We start from the raw sequence: 25,220 nt of genomic DNA, 5'->3' as shown, positions 1-25,220 counted from the left end.
TCGGTTGGAAAAATCTTAGCTGTTCGCTGTATGAACTCGAACCTGAACTAATTAGTGATGCAGTACAAGGAATTTGCCACCAAAGGTATAAGAAGCGATAAGAAGAGCATAAAAAATGTGCAATACTGTTAATGGAAAAAAAACAACAGAGTAGCTGTGAAATAAAAAACCATTTACTACCTAATTTACATAGTAGTTAATGTTGAATTTGTATTATAGTGTCTATAATTATAACAGCATGAATATATTACGATGAAGTATTTATAATTACATTTTAATCATGAATTTTTCTGAGGAAATAATCTGGATTTTTTCCCATCCAGACCAAAGTTTTTTCGTATGTCGCGAGTGGCAACCCTGATTAGAAGCTTCCAACTCCCCCGAAGAAGAAGGATTAGAAGTACGAAATAATCTAATAATCTTAATCTTTGTTGTTGTTTTTTGCCCGAGCAACGCCGGGCTCATCTGCGGGTATATAAACATAACTCGTACCTCGTAAGTCTTAACCATATTTATAAATTATGAACTAGGAGTTAAGAGTATTTCCAATTTAGGAAAAGGAAATGTTTTGGAACAACGTACTGTAGCATCGTTAATTATTTTGTCAGAAGCGGCTAACAAAATCACATAAAAAAAGAGCAGTTTTTCGAAAAGAAATTCTTTCGAAGAACTTTAAATACAATATAAATTAAAACAAAAAAGCATGAGATTAAAAATACATTACATTACAGGTAACCTCCGTATAACACGGCACTTCTATAGCACGGATTCACTCTAACACGATTCGGGAATTGGGTAAAACCCTCGTACAACATAAAATGTAATAAAGGGTGCGAGCATTCTAATTGTTTTCGTGGCTACTTTGAATGCTCTTTCAACAAATAATCCATTTAATGGTTAAATTATACAAGAATATTTCAAGATTAAATTATACAATTGGGACCCTTCTTTTGCCTCTAAAAGCTCATTTTAGAATTATAGATTCCTCCGCACGATACTATCAATAGTGCGGGCACCGCCATCTTTCTTTCACCGTCGTTCCTAAATGCCTACAAATAGTAGCGCACTCCCGTTGCAGAGCGACCGCTATTAACGAACGCACCCAAAAACTGTTACCAGTTGATGATGCTCATGCTGAGATCATCATATAAAATGAATCCTCCTCTGGTAAAATATTTACGTAATAAATAAGTATTTTACCTAAGAAAAAAAAAGAATAATAAATCCGATTTAAATAAGGATTTAACAACATGTTTTTTAATTTTTGGAACCTAACCCCCCTTTCGCACTAGTTCTTTGTTTCATATAACACGGATTCGCATAACACGGCAATTTTTTGGAACGTAACTACTCCCGTGTTATGCGGGGGTTACATATATATACATTTATGTAATTGTTGTCTTTGTATTTAATGTATATTTGTTAATGTTGGGGGTAGATATAACTGCCCTTCGAGTCTTTTCTATTTACTGTAAAAATTAAACGTATTAAACAAATAAGGTATGTAATATTATTCGTTAATTACAAAATTGTTCTTTTAACTCGTTTCTTAAAAAATATTTAAATTTCTCTGATCAGTAGAAAAGAATGGTGATTTTATTAGAACAAAACAAGCTTTTGTATTTTGTAGCCCAGTTGACGGTGTTTCATCTCAAGAGGGGGTCGAACTTAATGAAGATTTTACTCGTTATTAGCATTTACAATTTTTTTTTATAAAACTCATCTGTATCCTTTCATCATTTTATGATATTTTATAAAATTTTGTTATATTCTCAAAGTAAAATTTGTGTGGCGCCATCTGTTAAAAACAATTAGCGTAAAAGTTTTTTTTTAAAAATAAAATCTCATAACATCCAGTATAGTTACACAACTCATTGCATTTTTAAAAAAAATCTAGCAACATTACTCACCTGCGCTATCCGATTGGTCTTTACTCGTTACGAAACGTAACAAGATCAGAACCCAGATCGCGAGATGAGTCAACACCGACTGACAATTCGATCTTAGGACTTACATTCATCTATTGTTTTAACCTGAGAACTCTCTCTTTTCTAACAATTCCGTCAAACATGTCCTTATATGGACATGAAGTTTATACACTTTTCTTAAATGGCTTTATAAAAATTTTTCTAAAAAAAGTTATTTTTTCTTTCCTTTTTTATTTTTAGTGTAGTTCCAGCCCACTTCTGGAGCCCCACACAACCACTTTGAAGCTTAATAACTCCTGTGTTAAACCATCTGATTCCAATTTAAAAACCACAGAAGTTATTAGGCTTCAAACAGAGTGAACAAACTCGTGCCCCTGCACACACAGTCCAACATCCATAAATACAGAAAAAAAAAATAGAATCTTTTGCATAGCTCAACATTTTAAGGTTTGTTTGTTAAGTTATGGCAACACAACACTCGGGCGATCTGTCTGGGGGATGCCTTCTGGGAGATCTTTTTAAGGGAAACTGGCCCCTATTTAGGTGTTAGACGTGGAAAAAACCCAGAAAACTCCATGTGGACAGTCCATCTGAGTTAGGCATGAACCCACAACCAAACTCCCAGTGTTCAGGGTACGAAGACCACTTGGCCACTTGTGGGCAAAAAACATTTCAAGGTGTCTTGAGTTCAAAAATTAAAAATTTGGGAAGGGTAATTTTTTGACCAATCGCAACACTTTCCCTCTGTTATATATAATAGCCAGAAAAGTAAAAATTATCAAATACACATTTATATATTGACTGTGTTCTTACTTAGAACGAAGAAAATTTTTTATTCCAAAGCTAAAAGACTCCTCTATCTTTATTAGAACTCTATTTATTCTGAGATCAGAATTTCCGGGTCTATTTTGGTAACAAGTTTGCTCCTAGTCAGAGTCAGATGGAAAGGCAAAGTCGGAGTCAGTAGATTTTTACACGACTCCACAGCCCTGCATTTAATACAGATTGTGTATTGATGTTGCAAGAAAATAGGCTAATTTAATTGGCTAACTGTAATAATATCAATATACTAAATGCAGTATATAATGTTTAATAAATATATGAATTTGAAAAACTTAAAATAATTATAACTTTGTGGTTTTTTTTAATCCTACTTATGGTACTTTTTTCCTGTAAGGTCTTTTGAAGTCTTTTCTTATACCTCTCCTGCTCCTAAACAAAGATGAACCTTATAATGTAATTCACGATAACATTCTAGCATTCTAAAACTAATTTTAAATGTACTGAATCTTACGTAGCCTACTATTTGTTAAGTTTCTGCTTGATTAACTAACGACTAAGTGATTTATTCAATAATGCATAGTGTGTTTTCAAATTACCTTGTCTAGCAATTTGTTAGCTGTATCTACAAACTACTGTGTAGTATATTGATTTATTTTGTTTGCAGCATGATGATGGCCTGCTTTCCAGAGAAAGGTATGTATTACTTACTCCAAGTATCAGTTCATTTTGCCTGAAAATATATTTAGTTGCCCATTTATCCACAACAGACATCAGTTTACTTGCCTGGAGAGTGATAGTAGTTTCTGCTTCAGAATCTATTTCTGAAGAATAGTAGTTACTGTAACAACTGTAAATTATTGAAGAATTGTCTACTTCTGAATATATAGTGCAGTTTGAGTGATGGCCAGATACAGAACAGTTAAGGTGTCAGCCTCTATCTATTGCTGTAGGGATATGGGAACAAATATGAATACTTAGTTCAAAACACTCCATGAATTTTCAGGGAAGGTCTAATCTGAATGTGTTGGGCCCTGTTCCTTACCTGGCTGAATCCATAATGAGTTTGATAAAAAGAAAAAAAAGTCCTGTAAGCACTGATGCACTCAAGATTTAATTTTGGGGAGCTGAACTGGATGGATAAAAAAATTTTTAATGCAAATTCAATAAAATTCCTACCTTATGTGACTGCTAATTTATAAGTAATACAGTATAGAAGACATGACACTGCATAAATAAAAAAAAATGAATTTTAATTAGGAAAAGGTTGTTGGAAAATTTACTAGTGCCCCCTTTTACTTTGGGGATACCAGAGCCCCTTGACCCTCCTCTGTGGGCACCACTGCCTCTTAGTCAAGGTTTTGTACTGCAAAGTACCAAAATCGTAACTTGGTGATATTTTTATTGAAGTGGCAATAAAAATCCTAGTCTGCTTATTTCAACATTCAGGGTGAAATTGAATCATAAAGCATACCTCAGCTAAAGTGAAAAATTTTGATATGACAGAACATGTGAAATACTGTTTAAACATTGTAATCAAATGTATTATTCAGAATTATTCATTAAAAAATTATTGAAAAATGATTTCTATTTCTAAGTGACAGCTTAACATGTTGCTTTTGCTTTCCTGACTCCAAACTAATAAGGCTACCAGCATCTGCATTAATTAGTAAATAAAACTGGTAGCAATAAATTATTTGGAAGTGACAAAAAAAAATTAAAAACTGGCAAAATAGTTGGTGGTGTTTAAAAATTTTCCAGAGCAACCCATGTTTAGTGTTGTCCACAGTATGGAGAATATAAATAAAAAAAGCAATTTGAGTTTATTTAGAATTAATAAATAAATATTCTAAGTGTGGTTAGTTTTGTTGCTAAAAGTGTGGCTTTAACTTTTATTTTTAACACAAAATTTTCTCAGAAGATAAAATATCAGGAAAAAAAAAAAAAATTAAAAGACGGTCTGCCCAAAATGGGGCCACCAGACTGTCTTTTAATTTTTTGTTTAATAATAATAATCTCCATTGGACGAAAAATTTACAAAAGAAAAAATTGGAATGTATCGTCACCAGGGGAAAGTTTCTGAAAACTCTATTTTCCAGCGCTTGTTCCAGTAGATAAAAGCAGAAACACCCCATAGGAAGAATGAAAGCAAGACATCTGTATAATACCAGTTCCTTTTTTAAAAAGATTTTTTTAATTGGATGTAATTGTGTATTTTTAAAGGACTGTTATTTAAATTCTGGCGGCATGTAATCTATAAAGGAAGGTCTGTCGCCGTGAATGTGAAGTCGGGAACACAAAAAATAAATTATGGCCCCTTTTTGGGCAGACTGTTTTTTAATTTTTTGTTTAATAATAATAATAATTTCCATTGGACGAAAAATTTACAAAATAAAATATCAACATATCACAAACTAAATTTGGAAAAAAAAATTCACAGGTTTGAATAGACTCACAGAAATCTATTCAAATGCATACAGATTTATGTATGTATAATTGCATTAAATTTAAATTAACTTTAATACCATTTTTATTTAGCTTTTTGTATAAGCTGAGAATGCATTTAAAAAAACCTGAACATTTAATATTTTTTATGATGAGATAAAAAAAATATATAAAATTTGTCATCTTAATTGTATAGAATTTAGTAATACTGAATTCCATGAATTTTTTGTTAGTGTGAAAACTATAAATAATAATTTTAATAGCTAAATATTATAACTGCCAGACTTTTAAGCCATAATTATGCTAATGGTCAGTTTAATTTTAGCTGTAGAATCTAGCAGTTAATTGCGAGGTTGCAGCTGAAGTTTTCATCTCTAAAACCTGAACATTGAGCGCTGCTATCTTGTAAGTAGCGCTCAACAATCATGTTTTAGAGATGAAAACTTCACTCGCAACCTCACTAATATATTTGGTTACTAATATATAGTCAGGCTTTTTTTAAAGCTATTATTGTTTTGTACAATAATAGCTTTAAAAAAAATTCACGAAATTTAGAAGAACACTAAAAGTATCTTCATGATTTTGTCTTTTATCACACCTCAAACTAACAGTCTTATGGCAGAATCAACCTTTTTCTTTAGACTCTCATCTGCCTCAATATGCATTTTTTTTTTTTAAACATGATTTGCATATTGAGTTAGATAAGCACTTAAAGTAAAAGGTTGACTCTGTCATAAGACAGTTCCTGATGTGTGATAAAGAATAAAATTGTGAACGTATTTTAGTGTTTCTAAATTTTGTGAATTTTTTCAAATTTACTTATCATCCTGACAAATTTTATTAATAATAGCTTTGATTAATAGTTTATAATAGTGCACTAAAAGTATAAACAAGGACATAAAATTTATAACTTGATTTTATTAGTCTTGTAATATGTTTTTACAATATTAAAAAATTATATTAAAAAATCATAAGTTTACTATACAAATACTTATACACTTGAATAAAAATTTCTGAAAGTGTTCATGCTATAAATTAATTAAAATATATTTTAAAATACCTAATCCAAAATGGTCTGCTTCAACCAATTGTGATATTTATTTAACATATGATCAGTAGGTTTCACCTAAAATGCGTATATAATAAAATTAATTTAATAAATTATGCATAAAAACTGAAATTTAAAATATATTTATTAAATAACCTTTTTCCATTCATTGATGCAAAAAATTCTGTAAGAATCATTTCCGTATTTTCCAATTCCATGAAGTTCAATTGGATATGTCCAATCTTTGGTTAGATATTCATCTGTAAGAAAATTTAATTAAGATTAAATTTTATTTAAAAACTAAATGAAATTCATATACATACTCACAATTATTAAAGTATTTAATAATGTATATACAGTCTGTCATAAAAATTAGTGCACCAAGGAGGAGTTGTTGGAAACAAATGAAATTGTATATGTGAGAGTGTAACAGTGATATAAGTGATTACAAAATGAAAGTAAAAAGATCATTTATGCAGGAAAAACTACAAATGAAAGGAGGTCTAATATCTTGTTGGGCCATCTCTAGCATGAATACACATACAATATGATTTTCATTAATAATTTTATGCAATTGTTATTATTCTCTTTCTTTTGGAATTAGTACAGTATATTTTTTTAAACACAGTCTTCTATTATCTTCAGTCAGTCATATGAACAAGGTTTGTGTGATTTTCATTTTTGTTTTGTATATTATTTTGTATATTCTCTTTTGTTTTTATGTATTAAGTTTTGGACCATGTATTTGTTGTTTTTATTACATTATCCATTCAAAAGCTTCAATTTTGTTCCAAAGTAGTGCAAGTCCATGATTTGAAGTACTATTGCTATTACTTCTTTTGCTGCAGGATTTTTTACACTGTTAAACCTATGTTCAAAATATAAAATTATAGCTCTGTACCAATAATTAGGTTTTTACCTTAACATTTAAAGCAATTATTTAAAATTTTGCAGCTTTTGGAAATTTGTATTTTCTGGAGATATGTCACTTTGGAAATAAGCTCTTCAATTTCAAATTGGAAAGTTTTCAGATTATCATAATAATTATTTCATAAAGTTATTGAAACTATAAAAAGTATACATCATGAAAGATATTTTATATATTGCTTACTAATTAATTCATTGCCAAAAAAGCATACAAAACTGTAGCATGAAGCTTATAAGCAACACAATTGTGATTGCTGATGTTCATCACTTTGGAAACACACTCTTCAAAGTGATAATTTGTAGAGGGTAAAACGTTTATTAGTTCTTTAGAGCTACATCATAAGTGATATCACAAGCCATGACATCATGAGATTGAAGGAAAACAGTCATGCATGTGTTTACACAAAATCTCATCTGATGTCAAGTTGAAAGTGACAGCATTGACTAGTTTGCACTGGGTTTAATGATAATTTGTTCCTACATGGTAGTTAATTTTATTCCTCTAAAAAAATTAAAAATCACTTATGAGCTAACAAGCTCATAAGTGAGCTCATAAGTGATTTTTTATATAGCAACTATGCTCTGTGTTATTAAATAACACCAGATGAATATAGTGATCCTTGAATACCCAATATCTTTTCGCCATTCTTGCCTTAGTTGAATGCATTTATATGGTCCTACAAGTATGTATCAAACTGTTTTCCCAAGGTAATATGCTTTCTTGATGATAAATATTTAATACATTATCCCAATATCCTAGTTATAAATCCAAGTATTGAAAGAAACAGAAAGGAAAGCTTTAAATATTGAAATGCTTTGAAAAACTAGTTTTTTTTTAATGTTCTTCTAACCATACTTTTTTACTTTTGTTTCCTTCTTACATAAATGTAAAAATACAAAAAAATTTTTATATTTTTCTCTCTCTTCTGACTTTTGGATAATATATAACTTCAATTTTTAAAAAATATCAAGCCAATAACTATAAAATTTCCAAAAAAGAGTTAAAAACGTATAAAAAAGAAAATAATTTGCAGAGAAAAGACTTTTATTTACATCATTACTAACAAGCTTCCCAAATGCATTTCGCCTACGGCCTCTTCAGTGGGGCCTACAGTACACAAAGTGCGTTCTAACAGTCAACTTATTGAAGAGCCACTTATATGGTCAACAAAAAATTCCCAACATTCCACTGTTAACATTCCGGTATTTAAATTTACATTATTGTTCTGCATAATTATAGCAAAGTGTTCTTTTACCTTTTGCTTTACATTATTTTTTTCTTTAAAAATTATTTTTAATTTATTACTATTTATCTGACAATTATTACTATTACAATGTTGGAAGACAGGAGAATTACTAATTTTTAACCTTACGGCAGCCAAATGTTCCGACAGTCTAATCTTTAATCTTTGTTTTGTTTCACCAACATAAAAACTAGGGTTGTTACACGTGCATTCTATCCAATAAACAACACCTTCTTCTTCTAATAAATCTTTTTTAGTTCTTCTTATGATCATCATATTTGATAACCTGTTATTTAATTTAAGGATGGAGCCAATCTAATTAATTTTTGGTTAAAAATCTTATTATATTTTTCATAAATACCTTTTATATACGGAAATGATACATACTTTGTTATTTCTTGACAACGTTTAAATCTGTCTCTTAAGAATCTATGAAACCAATCATTTAATAATTTTTTTGGGTATCCATTTAAAACATATTTCTTGTGTGTATCTCCAATTTCTTTCTCTCTTTTGTCTATATTTGTTGTTCTAGAAAAAATCTTTGTTATTTCCATCAGATATACATTATATTTTCGATTTAAAGGACAGTATGATTTCTGAAATTTCTGACTCCATTGAATTTTATAAATTTTTTTGGAACATACTTTTTTAGTAAATAAAACTTTGATGTTTGATAACACTAATTTTTAGGAGCAAACATACCATATTATAGGAGAAATAACTGAATTAGTATATACAGTGGAACCCCGGTTAACGAACGTCCTGGTTAACGACCAAATCGGTTAACGAACTATTATTTTGCAAAAATTTTGTCTCGAATAACGAACAAAATTCGGATAACAAACTTAACGGCTTTTTGTGTCAAATTTGTAAGCTTGCCGACTTTTAGGGAAAATCAGTTAATCGTGTGTCGGTGATGGTCTAGGGTCCATTCGTACGTTGGTAATGGCGGAGGAGAAAAAGATGACAAGTATTTTATAGTGAAAATCTTTTATTAGAACGGGAAGATGCTTACATATTTGAGGTAGTTGGAAATAGCTTATCTACAGTATTTTCTCTCGGCACTGAGGAGTGGCGTATCGCTGGTCCTACGATAGTGCAAGCTAATCAGTCGTAGCCCCAGAGCGGACGAGATGGGTTCGCTTGGTCACAGAAGCGATGGTAGGTGAGAGCCGCAAGACTGGAGCGGTCCGCGAGACACAACACGAATTTTAGCGGGAACGACTTCAGGCTTAATCCAGACAAAGACGACACAGATTAATCGCCATAGAATTTTTAGGAAACTGCGTTTTTACCTTGATATTCGGGGTTTTACAGTATTTCTTCGTTGAATCTCACCTTACGATTTGTCCTGTGTCCCATTCCTCGCTTCCCGATTGTTTTCTTCTTTGTCTCCAGGTGAAAACCGAAACCAGATCAGGTCACGAGAAAGGTTTGTTCCGAGGCGTTTATTTGACACCTGTTCGTCGACTGTGGTCGGAGATTGTTGATAAACCTATAAGCCTTTCGCTCATAATTTAGCCTATTGTTTCTGCTATCTGTCATTTTAGAACTTTAACGATCGTATGTGATGTTTTTTATACCCGTCAAATCTTTCCTTTTTTCCGAAAATTTAACGTAGATCGACTGTTTGAGCACGTTTTCCTATATTTTCATTAAAGAAAACCCATTTTACAAATAAAATTACAAAAATACTGACGGCTAGAACGGATTAATTGTATTTGCATTAATTTCTATGGGAAAAATTGCTTCGGTTAACGAACGGACTCGTGGAACGGATTACGTTCGTTAACCGGGGTTCCACTGTATGTTACTGTGAAAGACCGAAATTAGAGAATGTTGATATTCTTTAGTGAATGTCAACACATACAAAATACGTTGGTGAAAGACTGAATATTTGGTTATATTATTGTACATTCGAACAATTGCCAGTGTATGTTGACAAGCACAGATAAGCTTTGGTGGAGGTCGAAACAACACCTGAGAAGCCGATGTTGACAGAGAGGTGACAGTCTGTCACCAAATTCTTCACTGTTTCTTTCTGTTCAAATTGGTAATACCGTATGAATACAAGTCCCTAATGTCGACTGTGGCCATACAGATGCCCGAAATGTGTTGGCAGTTGTTGTTGGAATAGAAGACTCCAACTTTTATAAATTAGCAAACAAAAATGGTACCCTCAAGTAGCTTTACAAATTATGAACTCATTACGGGTATAAAGAAAAGTTACTTTCCATAGATGACATTTCTTCTCAAGAAATATTGCTGAAAGAAGCAGCTGCAGTTAATTTGAAAAGTGGAGGGCAAGGCTATACACCCTGTCATTGCAAAAAGAAGTATTCCACGAATAAATGCAGTTGTAAAAGCAAGGGACTCTTGTCAATTCAAAGTGCCATAACAGTTTAAGCTGTTGCAATAAATAAGATTGTATAATGTTAATCACACAATTTATGTGTAAGTTTATTATTGTATTATTTTCTTTAATGATTTAGAATGTACTGTTCGTTTTATGTTCAACAGTTTATTTACATGTGCTGTTACTTAAGCTTTGTTGTATTTTTGTCTTAATGTAATAAAAATACTTTTATTCAACATTCACCATCAGAGCATGCTGAATGTCGACATTTGCCGATGCAAGTGAGAAATGATATTTAGCAAATATTTCATACATACATGAAACGACTGTGTGAATGCTGACATTCGCCAGATATCGGTCATTCACAGTAACATATATAAAGTATACTTTTGAGAAAGGGTCTTGGAGCAAAATAAAATATTACTACCATTGACTTCATGCTATTCATGAAACTTTATAGTAAACTGACTAGGTTAATTTCACGATTCAGGAGAACTGAAAATAAATGCTAAAATCTTGGAAAAATAATAATATCTAGTAATAAAACAGTAGTCCAATAATTATATAGACACATATTTTATCTAGTATAAAAAATAGAAAAAAATGTTTTGATTCTAATTAGTACATTAAAAGTGTAAAGTACTAGATGAATTTGAGTCAGAAATAAACGATTTTTAATTTCATTTTGTCATCATATTCTATATCTACAGCTTTGAATGATTATAATTTTTTTTTTTTATTATACAGATATTATATATGAAATATATACCATAGGATAATGCATGTAAGATTTTTATTTGAACACTTTAACAGATGAATTCAACTTTAATTTGAATAAAAAATAGTAAAAAGATCACGGCCAGTGTTAATTACATTTAATAAATATATAAAATACAACCTTTTTACAAAGGTAAAAAACCTTGCTTCTGTCAATCTTTCCGCCATTTCGTTTCTACACCATCAGCGATCCTTACGACAATTCACAGAAATTTCGGAAATGACCTTTCCTTTTAAGGCTACTGCCTCCGAAAAAAAAAAAAAAAAAAAAAAATGTAAAATTGGGAAGCATCCTCTAGTGTTCATTGCCACTGTCACAATATATTTTAAGTAAAAAATAGTAAAAAAAGTAAAATAGTAAAATAAATGAAACGACAGAAAGATTGACAGAGTTACAGAGTTAAGAAAGAAATGGCTGGACTCAGAGGTATAGCCATTTAGACAATAAGAGGAAGGAAGAATGTAGCGAGAAGGTAAGTAGATGAAGATTAAAGTAAGGGAGATAGGATAGTGGGAAGGGAAGCCCATGAGGTCTTGCATCGCATTTATTAAATTAGATCAGAATACAGATACAAATACAATTACAATGCAGAATAAGTGAATGTGGTACAATATAGCATATATACGCGACAATAATTACCGGTTTATTAGAGGACAAAAGACATTAAGCAAAAAATATTAAATAAACAGTATAAGTAAAATAAGACTATGTACAAGGCTGGCATTTAGCCAGAATTGCGCGACAATTTTTTGTTAACAGCTGAGATAATGGGATATACAAATACTCGAAGATGGTGAACATATGCGAACAAGGAAAACAGCTTAATTGAGTTTATTAACTTCGGTGGCAAAGTTTTTGAATGCATTGATGTTGTCCTTGTCGCTAAAAAACGTACGAAGGTCACACGGCCATAGTTGTCCTTTGTTGTAGACAGCATCCCTGAGTTTCTTTCGTTGGGTTATATAGAGTGGGCAGCGGAAGATTAGGTGCTCGGGGTCCTCTTCTTCGTTGAGGTCACAAGTGCATTTGCCGTCGGTTTTGTTTAGAAACCTCAGCAAGTAAGAATTAAAGTTACCATGCCCCGTTAACAGTTGTGTTAGCTGGAAGGTGGTATTGAAATTCCTTTTAGGACAGTCCGAAGGAGAAGGGAGGTAGCGGTGGGTGAGCCTGCCTGTATTGCCATTATCCCATCTGGATTTCCAAGTTTTGAGAATTATGTCGTGCAACAGATTGTTGAGATGGGTGATGCTAATTCTATTGTAGGAGATATTAGTTGCTAAAGTTGGTGCTTTGGAGGCAAGAAGGTCCGCTCTCTCATTACCCGCAACCCCAGAGTGCCCTTTGACCCAGTGGAAGTCTATGTTAATGCCTCTGTTCCTGAGGGCACGGATACTATTGATGGTGTCCCTTATGATAGGGAGATTTGTGTTGCACTTGGCTATTTGGTGTATGGCGACTCGACTGTCGCTGAAGATCTGGTAGTTGTGTTGATTCACTGTATTGTGGTTGTTTGTAATCCAGGTAATGGCTTCCAGGATAGCCAGAGACTCGGCTTGATTGATCGTGCAGTGAGGTGCTAATTTCCTGCACCTCTGGTAGAGACACTGGGTTCCCTTATAGACTGTGAATGCACAGCCAACGCCGAGCTTGGATTTCGATCCGTCGGTGAAAATGCTGATTGAGTGTTTATCTATTGGATCGTGTATTGAACTTTGAATGCTGGTGAAGCTTGGGTGGATGTACTGCAGGTCCTTGTGTTTGTCAAGGCCGTAGGTGGTGACGTGCATCGCAATTTGGTTAATTTCATTGTTGTAAGTCTCTTTGCAAGTAGCGGTGCTGAAGGTCTCAAGATTTATCTCCCCTTTAGCTAACTTGTGCAAATTATATCTTATATTTGCTTCTCTGATCTTAAGGTCAATAGGGAGAGTGTTGTTGAGGACAAGAAGGGCCTCTGTAGGGGCTGTCTTGTAGGCTTTGGCAATGTTTATGGCCGACAGCCTTTGGATGGAGAGAAGCTTACGTTTGATGTGGACCCTCGTAGCCGATGAGCCCCAGATCTCTGCCCCGTACGTAATAATGGGCTCAACAACCGCGGTGTAGAGAATCCTGCTCGCCGAGGGACCATAGCCCCATTTATTTCTGCTTATCGTTTTGAGCGCTTGGGCTACTTTGGTAGCCTTTTCGTAGATGTGATGTACGTGGTCGGTCCAGTTTAGCCGATGGTCGAGGATAATCCCTAGATACTTGACTGCAGTTGCGTTTTGGATCTTTTTACCGCTTATTTTGATGCTGGGCCCTTTCTTGAGTGGGTTACCCTTTGGAAAAACGATAGCGGTACATTTGGTATGATTGATAGAAAGCTTTACCTCATTGCACCATTCATGGATAATGGCTAGAACTTCGTTGGTCCTATCTTGCAGTACTTTCAAGTTTACGTGACTAAGAATGAGGGCTGTATCATCTGCATACCCTTGCAGATGTACGTTATAGTCCTTAGGGAAATTTGGTTGTAGATTTAGGAGTCCATTATAGAGGATATTCCACAAATAGGGCCCCGATTTCGAGCCCTGAGGACACCCTCTATGGATGTTCCTATGTAGAAGATTGAAATTGCCCGTGTCCACGATGATACTGCGGTTTTGTAAGTAGCTTCTTGCAAGGCTATAGATATTCATTGGGCAGTTATTGGTCTTCAAGTTGTTTAAAATGACCGGCCACCAAGCATGGTCGAATGCACCCCTGAAGTCGATGGTAACCATCAGGCTGTGCATTCCTTTCTGTCGGGCGTTAAGGACGTAGTTCTTGATATTATCAATGGCGTCGATTGTTCGTTTGCCCTTTCTGAAGCCGTATTGGCTGTCGTTCATAATAGTGTGTTTTTCAAAGTGGTAGGTGATCCTATTCACCATTAAGGCGTCAAGGACCTTGCCAACGAATGGAAGTAGAGAAATGGGCCTAAAATTGGATGCTTTAGGAGGAGAACTGTCGCTAGATTTCGGTATTAGCTTGATAGAAGCTTGTTTCCATATGATAGGAAAGTACCCCAGCTGTAGGCATTTGTTCATTATGAGGCTAAACGTGGTTGGGATAGCCTTAAACGCAAGTTTGGCCATTTTGGCCGTGATTTTGTCCGGCCCGGGTGCTTTCTTGTGCTTTAGTTTTTCAAACTCCCTATCTATTTCGGTGTAGGTGAATGGAGAATCATTATAGTTATTGTAGGCCTCAAGAGCACAAGACCTAATTTCCCTGTGAATTTGGTGATCTGTGGTTTCGTTGTCTTCTGGAAAAAGTTCGTTGATGAGAAAGATTGACAGAAGAAAGGTTTTTTACTTTTGTAAAAATGTCATATTTTATGTACTTATTAAATTTAATTTAAATGTCTTATATAAAACATTTTGTTTTTCATCTTCAAGGACATTAATCCAGAATTGAATGCAGTTACTAAAGTAACACGAACAAAAATATTCTGATGTAAGCAAATTTATGATTTTAATAATGTCATTAATTATTACAGTAGAGTCCTGAAAACTCGGCCTAATGTGGACCGAAGGGTGGCCAAGTTTGTGAAAATGTCGGGTTATTGGGAATGGGGTTAAAAAAGAATAAGTACAAGTAGTTCCTCAGAAAATACTGTACTATACTTGTATGTATTTGTTTGCAACAGAGAATAAACTGCCCAAATACCCTTAAACAAAAAAAAAGTACATACTTTATTGTCGGGATAAAAATCGTCTGGCACACGGTTTTCCCGCGCTTTTCCAATCGCTCAACAAACGACGGTTGTCGCCATAGGAACAGCAACACTTTTGAAAACTCGAAAACCACTCTCAACCACTCGTTGAGACAACTCAACGAGTTGTCTCAACTCAACGTCTCTCAACCACTGATTGGTTGAGAGACATCACACCATAGGTGGACGTCTTGTAGAGCTACTAAGTGCTGATTGGTGAAATCCAATTCTTCTTCAATCCTATAAAAGGATTGAGTTGTGGCGGGAAGTTCAATTCACTGTGGACTCGGAAAGTAGACTCACGTTTGGTCTTAGTTCGCCTAAGCTGTTCCCGAAGATTGTTTCGTCTCGTTGGACTGTAAATGACTTTAGAGCTAGTTCGTCGCAAGGTGTCTTTTCGACGGACCTGTGATAGTGGATACATGTGTTGAACTTTGTTATAATTAACGTTTTGTAAATGTTTGTTTTGTGAACTTTGTAACTGTACATACGTTTATTTTCAATATATATAAGTTTTGAATTTAATCAGCATATGTGTGTATTTTGAACTTTACTTTTATGAAGGCACAGAGCCTTTACTACATTAAAATGAAAATTAATGAATACACAGTGTACAGTAATTTACCTGATAAGACAGACCTCAGAAAAATACTTTATGAAGCATAAAGCTGTCTATAATGAAAATTAACTTGCCAACTTTGCAAAAACTGGCTACTTTTTTTTTTTTAAAGAAATGCGTAATGTCCTGTTGTCTTCCGCAATGCACTCTGTGTTTTGCGGCTTAATCACAAAGACGATGAAGGAACAGTAAGTCCATTACCAATGCACCTTGTTGTTCAAAATACTGAAGGGTGGTTTCGACAGCCTTTAGTCCCTCACTATGTGATATTTTAGGAGCTTATATGGTGGAGTCCTCAACGTCAACGTCATCATTTTCCGGCATTTTTTCATTAACTGTGACAGCAGCAATAATTTCTGCATTGGACATAATGTCAGTATCGTTCTGGAACCACTATTCTACATCATTTTCATCGGCTTCTGCACATCCAGGAACTCTTTTCAGGAGGTCAAGTAAGTTTACATTTTCTGTATCATCATGTTCAACAAACTCATTTCCCTCATAATCAAGGAGTTTTCGCCAGGAACAAACTAGTGTTAATGACTCTAACTCGTTCCAGGCGTCCACCACCCAGCCAACAGATTCAGATTCATTTTATTAATAAAATACTGAGTTACAGTACATACCTGGTGCCATAGACATATAACCAGGTGCAGACAAGAACATATTGGCATTATTACAGATCATTAACATTAGAGGCTACAGTAACATTACATGTGTAGAATATACAAAAGATGGGGATAAAATAACAATATCCAATAGGTTAATTTTCTTTAAGTTCTGGATAAAACCTTGACCATCATCGTTTGCAGAAAGAAGGAAGGATAACAGCTTGCGCCAAGTTATCCGGACTCTACTGTATTAATATATCAGTTATAAAATGTATTTTTTTTTTATTAAACAATTAAATCAAAATGTTTTGGTTCAAAATAATTTCATTTCTATTGCTTTGAATTGTAAGAACACACATTTTTTGATAGGTTTGGTTAACTATTAGACAAGTTGATTAGCTTGGCTTATAATCAAAATACAGTTTAACCCAATTATAATGACATCGGATGTAACAACAAATTTTTATCGGTCCCACGATTTTACTATACTAGATAATGTTAAAAAAAACCCACTTGTAACGACATAAAACCCTGTTTTAACGTCATATTTGAAACACTCTTAAATTTACAAAATTAAATTATAAATTTTATTTATCAAAGAAAATACTACGTGTTCAGTCCTAGGGTCAGAGTCCGCTTCCTAGAACGATTGTGGGTGGTACTGTCACCACCTGATTCAATGGACTGAGATGCGCCACCCCTTTAAACGACGTGACAGTGGGTTAGTCTGCATAGCTCTCATACTCGTGTTGTAGTTTAGCATCAAATCAGGTAAAATGGCTAGCTTAAAAAGGAAAGCGTTAACATTAGACTGCAAAGTAGAAATAATTAAAGCAGTTGAAAGTGGAAGAAAAAAGGCAGATGTATGCAGAGACTTTGGTTTAGCAAATTCTACAGGTCTCGTAAAACTTCATCGGAAATAATGAACAAAATCTACGACTTAGAAAATGACATTGATAAACAATTTTTAGGTGAAAAATGCCTACAATCTAAAATAACTGACTTTTTTTAAGTGAATATTTTTATTGTTTCTTTTTAATTGATATACATTAATTTAACCTAAAAGTGAAATATATTGGACTTCATGTCCATTGATAGATAAGCAAGAAACGAGAAAATTATCATCCAGGCATTAATAACACCTGGATGATAATTTTCTCGTTTCATGCTTAATTTAACTTTTTGTTGCCTTTTGATTCGACATTATTCTCAAAACTGAAAGTGCCGCCATTATCGAAACTTGACAAATAAAAATTTTTTATAAAAAATAATTTTTGAAATTTTTAATTACATCGTTGTAAATTTAGACATAATAATGTAAATAAAGTTGATTTAAATGTTTAGTTTGCACTTTTATACATACGATATTAAATTAGATGAATTTTATAATAGATTCTTAAACAGACTTGATACTTTTATGGGATTGAAATTACGACCCCGCAGATAATGACACTCGGTTATAACATCAAAAAATTGCTGGTCCCATGGATGACGTTATAAGCAGGTTAAACTATAATTTAATAATGTGATTTAAATCTTAAATATTGTTGATTAATATTACAATAAACAACATTATTATTACTGTTTTCATAAGTAAATATTCTATAATTTATATTATCTAATTCGTATCTATGATTTTACCTGAAAATCTGATGATGATTTTTGCACGTTTTTCATGAAGACCTAATGGTAACAATAATTTAGCTATTTCTTTCCAATCAGCTTTACATGTATCTTCTGGAGTTGGAAAATGTTCTAAAAATTTCCAAAGTACTGGTGCTGCTGCTTTACCTATAAAATTAATTATTAACATGAGTAAAGAATTTTTCACAACCTATCTTAATTAGTTTTAAACTATTACCTGTGGTACGATGATGAAATATAGTTGCTACTAATAACTTCCATGGGTCGTGATAGAGACTTTCTTGAATGAGATTAAATGGAGATTTTGGCGGCGTCCATTTCTGTTTCATCTTCCACATTTTCAGGGACTGAGGAACTTCAATCAATTGTTTTCGAGAAAAATAGGGACTACTACTACCAGATGATTTTAAAACCCGAACATTGTTTGAATCACTGTTTTTCTTTTCTAAATCACAAATGTCTGGTTTATTCTGATCATGATTTTTGAAATTGTTGAACTCTAAAACCGATATTAATGTGCTATCCAAAGGAAAAGAATTAAAATATGGACTGCTGACAACATCATCTTCCACTTCATATCTTGTGTCATTAATACCTTAGAGAACAGGAGGAAGATGGAATCGATATTTTGCTAGTAGGCTAAATAAATTCCAAATGATTTTTTATAAATGAAATTTTTTAATATTTTTATTAAAACAACAAACTTAAATTTTCTAGTGCAGATGATGTTACTGAGAAAAGCTAAATTTATTAAATAGTTAAAATACCAGTTCTATGAATTACTTTATTATTATTATTATTATCATAATTTTTTTTCTTAGTGTAAAATTATTTATTAATATTTTGATAACTAATCAAAACTAAAGTAGCTAAAATAATGGAATCAATGAAAAAATGTTTCATAATAATTTATATTTTTATAGCTTTTAACATAATTAAATATGCACATCAGTAACATAAGGGGGAAAAATCTTAATTCTTACATAATTTCAGTTTTTTTTTATGACAAAAAATTCTGTAAGCATTATTATAAACATAAAAAAATATAGAATCTATATTATTTTAACACAAATAAATATCTCTACTGCCAATTTAAAATCTTAGTTATAAAATATTGCTAACTCAAAATCATCATGGTACAATTTTTTTATAAATTAAAAAACAATACCAGTTAAAAAATTACATTAAGAATACTCTATTATAATAATAAAATTATATTTAATTTTATTATTATAATTTTAAAAATTTCAGTTAAAAGAAGCTATTAATAAGAAAATTTGGTATTCAAAACTAATTTATATTTGTATTCAGATTTACAGTTTAATATGTATTAAAAATGAGATTTTTAGGGAATTAATAGAATTTAATGGTAGATTCTGATAAATTAGAATTTAAAAAGTACATGGTGTCTATAATTAAAGTTCTACTTTGAAATGGCCATAAAATGAAAACTACTGGACAGAATGTTATCAAACTTGGTAATAGTGTACAGGACATCATGGGATTTTATTTCCCACAAAAAAAAAAAAGTTCAAAAACTCACCACCAATGGGAAATGGTGCTGTCTGCAATATTGTTAAACGAAATAAAACATGAAGACATCGTTGAAAATGTTTTTAACTGGTTTTAAAATGAAACTGTTTATGGGGTTAAGCAAAATCACAATGGCTTATGGCAGGAAGAAAGTGATATACTAAGAGCTCTGTTGAGAACACAGTAATGTGATGTAACTTGCTTATCAAAAATGGTGGACACCACATTGAACATGCTCTGTAACGCACTTTAAAACCAATTAAAAACATTTTCAACAATGTCTTCATGTCTTATTTTGTTTAACAATATTGCAGACAGTGCCATTTCCCATTGGTGGTGAGTTTTTAAACTTTTTTTTTGTGGGAAATAAAATCCCATGACGTCCTGTACACTATTACCAAGTTTGATAACATTCTGTCCAGTAGTTTCATTTTATGGCCATTTCAAAGTGGAACTTTAATTATAAACACCCTGTATTTCAAAATTTATATTATAATGACATAATTTACTGCATTAATTAGAATTATATTATTTATTGATTATTATATTAAAATTTAAAAATGAAGATTTAATATTTGTATATCTGTTTGAAGTATAAAAGATAAACTGATTATATGATTTATTGTTGATATGTTTATTTCATATTGTATTTCAATTATCAGTTATTCTGAATTATTATTATTATTATTATTATTATTGAACAATACACTATCAATATGCAAGAATAATCAAAATAATTAGAAAAACATGAATAATAATAAAGACATAACACTTTTAGAAAGTCATGAAACATCGTAACAGTAATAGATAAAAAAAAATGAAAAATTATAGAGAATAATATGTTTTTAAATGAATAAAATAATAATTTTGTGTATCTGAAAGATATCATCATCCATGTTATAAATGATATCATTTTCAATACTTCTTTAAAAACATACATAAGAAAACATTGCCAGTCAGTTTTTCATAAAGAATATTGTCTTATGCTACCCTTTTCATAATTGAGTGGAGCAATGCATAAGTCAGAAAGTATCTGTGATCAAAGTTTAAAGCAACTGCATAACCATTAAACATAATTTTTTGCAAATATGTACAACTTGGCAAGGTCAATGTTATGACAAAGCCAAAATTTTGAAATTTGATCCAAGGGAAGAGATATTCAGGGTCAAAATTCATCAAGTAAAGTTTATGGGCTGACTGCTGTTTGTGCTAATGTTAATCAAGTTTCTGATTGTTGTCAATTTACATTGATCTCTGACAACTTTTTTTAAGATGGGCATTTAACATGTACTACATGAAAAAATCAGTTTCAAAATATAAACATGTGTCCTGCATCCACACATTTGCATGTTTTAACAGGTTGCTGGAGTTTCTAGGTCACTGGCAACACATGGGATGATTTAAATGTTTCCTGACATGTTTTCTGAACCTGCAGGTTTTAAACTGTTTTATACAGAACATTAGAAGCATGTCACCACATCTGTGATTTTGTGTCAAGCTGAAACAGAAAACTTATGTTGTAGAGCTCCCAGAAAATACCTAGTATATTTTAGATAAGCAGATATATTTCTCTTTTTCATGTTAACTAAATAAACATGAAAGAATGAGTTTTGATTCTTTTGTATCTTTTACTATTACATTCACCTTTCAATTTCTTCCATAGTCATGTTTTCTCTCTTTCTTCAAGTATTGTCTGGTTTTTGCAATGCTTTTCCTCTGCCTAATGATATATTTATGGAAATTAATTCTATACTTTCATTTTAACTTCATCTTAACCAAACAGATTAAAATTAGAATAAAAAATATATTTGAAATGACAACTATTTATCTTAACTGTGTATTTTTTCTCCTGTTGATGTTTATAATCATCTGTTTATATTCAGAGTATATATATATATATATATATATAAATTTCAATTAGACAATCTTCTCTAAATATAATTGGATATTCTTTGATATAATTTATGACATTAGATTTCATTCATGGTATTTCTTTATGGTTATGCATTATCTTGTTATTTTCTAATCTAAGTTAGGTATCAAAATATGATCTCTACAGGTTATGTAGTTGAAGTATATTGGGATTAATATGCTTCCAATAAATCAACAATAAAATTTTATAAATAATATGACTTCTTGATAAATAAATAATGAAGTAAAAGTATAAATTCCCTCAGTATTATAAAATTAATGACAATTTATGTAATTTTCTTGATAAAAATAATAGTATAATATTATAAAATACAATATTTTCATTTAAGTAGAAAAATCATCATATTTTTTTCTTTAATACTCTATATTAATATTTAAATTTTAATATACTGTTATTTTCATTTAATGTATCAACTTTTGCAATACTTTTATAATGTTACTATTATTATAGTATGATACATTCCTTGAAGTATTCATTACAAGTAATGAGAAGAAGTCAATAATTACATGCAATGTAGTTGTAATTTTTTTTGTGGTGTCACACTATACATACATGACTAATGACTTCTTAGTCACTTTTTTGAACTTGACAGATCAGTTAGTTTGTTAATCATGTCCACTATGTTTTTTGACTACAACAGTGGAAATCAGCAATTTGTGATCCATGTTTTGCAGACTGAAGATATACAAGGACTGAAATCCATCAAACATTTTCAGTGGAGCATAGATACTATTTTGTCACAGTGGAATGTATATTTAAAAACTTCATAAATACAGTTCAAAAGTAGCTGAAGAAGTGTCATGCATAAAAGAGTAGGAAAAAAAAAGGAGCTAAATTAGGAAAATTAGCTGTGACTCCATAAACAAAACCATTTATACTAAAAGTGGTCTTTATTTAATTCTGACAAGAAATCCAAAAACAAAATTGATAGAGAAATAGAAATGTAAATGTTTGAAAACCTGTCTTGTCTATATGAAAACAAAGGTAATAACTTTTTGAAATGAATCATTACTGATAATGAAATGTGGATCCCCAGTAATATCAATCAGACAATAAACTGGACTAGAATAAAAACATCACCAGTTAGAAAAAAATTTGAAACTTAAGTATCAATAAAGAAACTTAAGCACAATCTTATGAGATTCCTAAAATCCAATACTGAAGCATTATCAAGAGAAAGACTCATATAATGAACAGAACTTGTTACAGCAAGACATTATAAGCTAGAACCTGAAATGCTGAAAATTACTGTCAAACGTAGTATTGTAAATGAGCATTGTTCTGCAATGGCACAAATTTTTTCTCTTACTATTGAAACTGTCAAGGCCCTTCATTTTGAGCTCTTGAAGCATCCTCTGTACAGTTGTAACCTTACATCTTCAACTATCATTATTTAGTCCACTCAAGAGTGCCATAAGATGTCAATTTGTCACAAATGAAGAATTGAAGAAAACAATTCATGCATAACATGCCTTTAAGCCTGAACATTCTTATCTGAGAAAATTAGTTTGTAAATGACATACTAAGTGCATCAAAAAGCAGTAGAGACTATGGTGAAAAATAATAATTTTTTTTTTTAAATCACTATTGTTATTATAATAAATTTTATAACTACAGTGGTATCTCATACTTCAAATTTAATTCATTCCAGGAAGCTGTTCAAACACTGAATCATTTGAAGTCAGTCAATTTCTCCCATTAAAAATAATGGAAACAATACCCATTTCAATAAACTTAAAACAGCAAACACACACAATTTAAAGTAAAAATAATACTGTAGATAAATTCCCTAATAATAAATTAAAACGATACATAAAATATGTAAGTAATGTATTTTTAAAAATAATTATATTAACTGGTCGATTTTGGCATTTTAAACATAGCCACCAGATCAACTGTATGTGTGCCAATTTAATGCTTTGTGCTAAGTTCCTTTTTCACCTCAATTGTCAATATTATAACCTTCCTCTTAGACTTGCTTCTCAGATGCCAGATTAATAAGTATAATTTATTTTGGGTTGAACCAAATGTTTTTGTGTTTTTTTTCATAGCTGTGGTTGCTTAAAGTAGATACATTTTATAGCTTGTGTGATTTAATTATAACATATTATTGCTAAAATGAGAATTTCTTCTTTGAAACTTTAGAAACTTAAAAATGTAAAGTAAAAGGTTCAAAATGTTTCAATAAAATCAAGTTGTAATTTCTTCAGATGAAAAGTATATCAGGCATATTATGCTTTATGAGTTTTGAAAAGAATGTAACATTGTACAAACAATAAAATAATTTGTAGCATATATGGGAAAGATGTTCCTAAACTTAAAACATTACAAAAATTCTGCATAGTTTAAAAAGTTCTGTTCAGAAAAGTTTAAACTAAAGAATACAAAATGTATGGGGGTGCCCAAAAACTGTCAGCAAAGAAAATTGTGGAAAGAATTTGTAAAAATCAATGAATAACATCTAATACACATAACCAAACACACCAAAAATAAGGCAAAAAAAGTACTGAAAACAGATGAGTATAACTTGAAACTGATAAATGCAATCTGTTCTGTACCCAAGTTGTCTATGCTTCAAGTGCATTTTTCACTACATGTATGGTTCAAAAATTTTTGTTGAATTTAGTTATAAACTCTGAAGTATTTGAAGTTCAAGGTACCACTGTACATTGCATATACTGTATTTCTTTAATTCTAAGTTACAAAATAATTTTCAAATTGAACTGAAGATCTTTTTATGGGAGATGATTTCAAAATCAATTTTATTAAGATTTATATCATTTTCATAATTTATTACTTAAAGTCATCAAACAGGAAATTTCCAACAGCTCTATTTCATGTTGTTTTTTACATACATAGCTTTGTTTTAAAACTTTATCACAATGTCATCTTGAGCTTTGTGCTTTTCAACAGCAAAACTCATTTTCACTAATGTGACCATTGAGCAGTTTGACTGAAAACATTAATGATGCATAATTCTGTATAGCTCATGGTGCACTTGTAATGCTTCCAATGTAAGATGCTATCAATTATAAGATACACCACTATTTCAGAAGTCAAGTAAAAATGGATAAAAAATAAAGATCATCTTAGAATAAGGGAAATATATGAAAATGTACAAATAACAACTATAACAATATTTTCAAATAATGTAACTAATGAAGATGAACATAACAGTCAAAGCAACAAATAAAATATTACTACTAAATTTATTATTATAAATGTTGTAATAAATTGAAAATAAAAAATTCTTATAAATAACTCATTAAGTAGATGATGTTTAATATTAAAGTTTATTCTTTTATTTATCAGAATAATATAAGAGAATAAAAAAAAACAAACTTAGTAATTTCCTTTATTTTTTGAATTTCAATGTTACTTTTTGTGCTGAATTTTATAGTTAACAAGTAATTTTCATTTTGTAAATGAAGATCTTTTGTATCATATTTTAAATTTTAAAATATTGTTATTGTTAACTGTTTTTAGTATAAAAATAAGCTAAAGAGCACTATCACAGAGCAATTATAAAGTATACAAGATATAAAGTGTATTAATGTACACAGCAAATAGATTAACGTATTGGAGAAAAGTAAGGACAGAATGGATAGGGATGTTATCAAATGATATGTTCAGAGACTTAT

At 31.2% G+C, this 25,220-nt stretch overlaps 1 protein-coding gene across 1 annotated transcript in view; it reads right to left on the bottom strand.

Moving 5' to 3' along the window:
• Nucleotides 1–6,148: 6,148 nt before the first annotated feature.
• The window catches only part of LOC111636692 (methyl-CpG-binding domain protein 4-like), a gene marked incomplete at its 5' end in the record, with an annotated part of 38,844 nt that continues 19,772 nt past the window's right edge, over nucleotides 6,149–25,220 (bottom strand). The window contains 4 exons of the mRNA XM_023381988.1: nucleotides 6,149–6,279; nucleotides 6,358–6,461; nucleotides 18,111–18,260; nucleotides 18,331–18,708. Coding sequence (XP_023237756.1) covers nucleotides 6,214–6,279; nucleotides 6,358–6,461; nucleotides 18,111–18,260; nucleotides 18,331–18,708 — 698 coding nt within the window. The remainder of the gene's footprint in view (nucleotides 6,280–6,357; nucleotides 6,462–18,110; nucleotides 18,261–18,330; nucleotides 18,709–25,220) is intronic.

Source organism: Centruroides sculpturatus, unplaced genomic scaffold (genome assembly GCF_000671375.1).
Source record: "Centruroides sculpturatus isolate CEXI.00-Female unplaced genomic scaffold, Cexi_2.0 scaffold667, whole genome shotgun sequence".
NCBI classification, from domain to species: domain Eukaryota; kingdom Metazoa; phylum Arthropoda; class Arachnida; order Scorpiones; family Buthidae; genus Centruroides; species Centruroides sculpturatus.
Note: the sequence above shows the minus strand (reverse complement) of the source record. Positions and strands in the feature narration are given on the sequence as shown.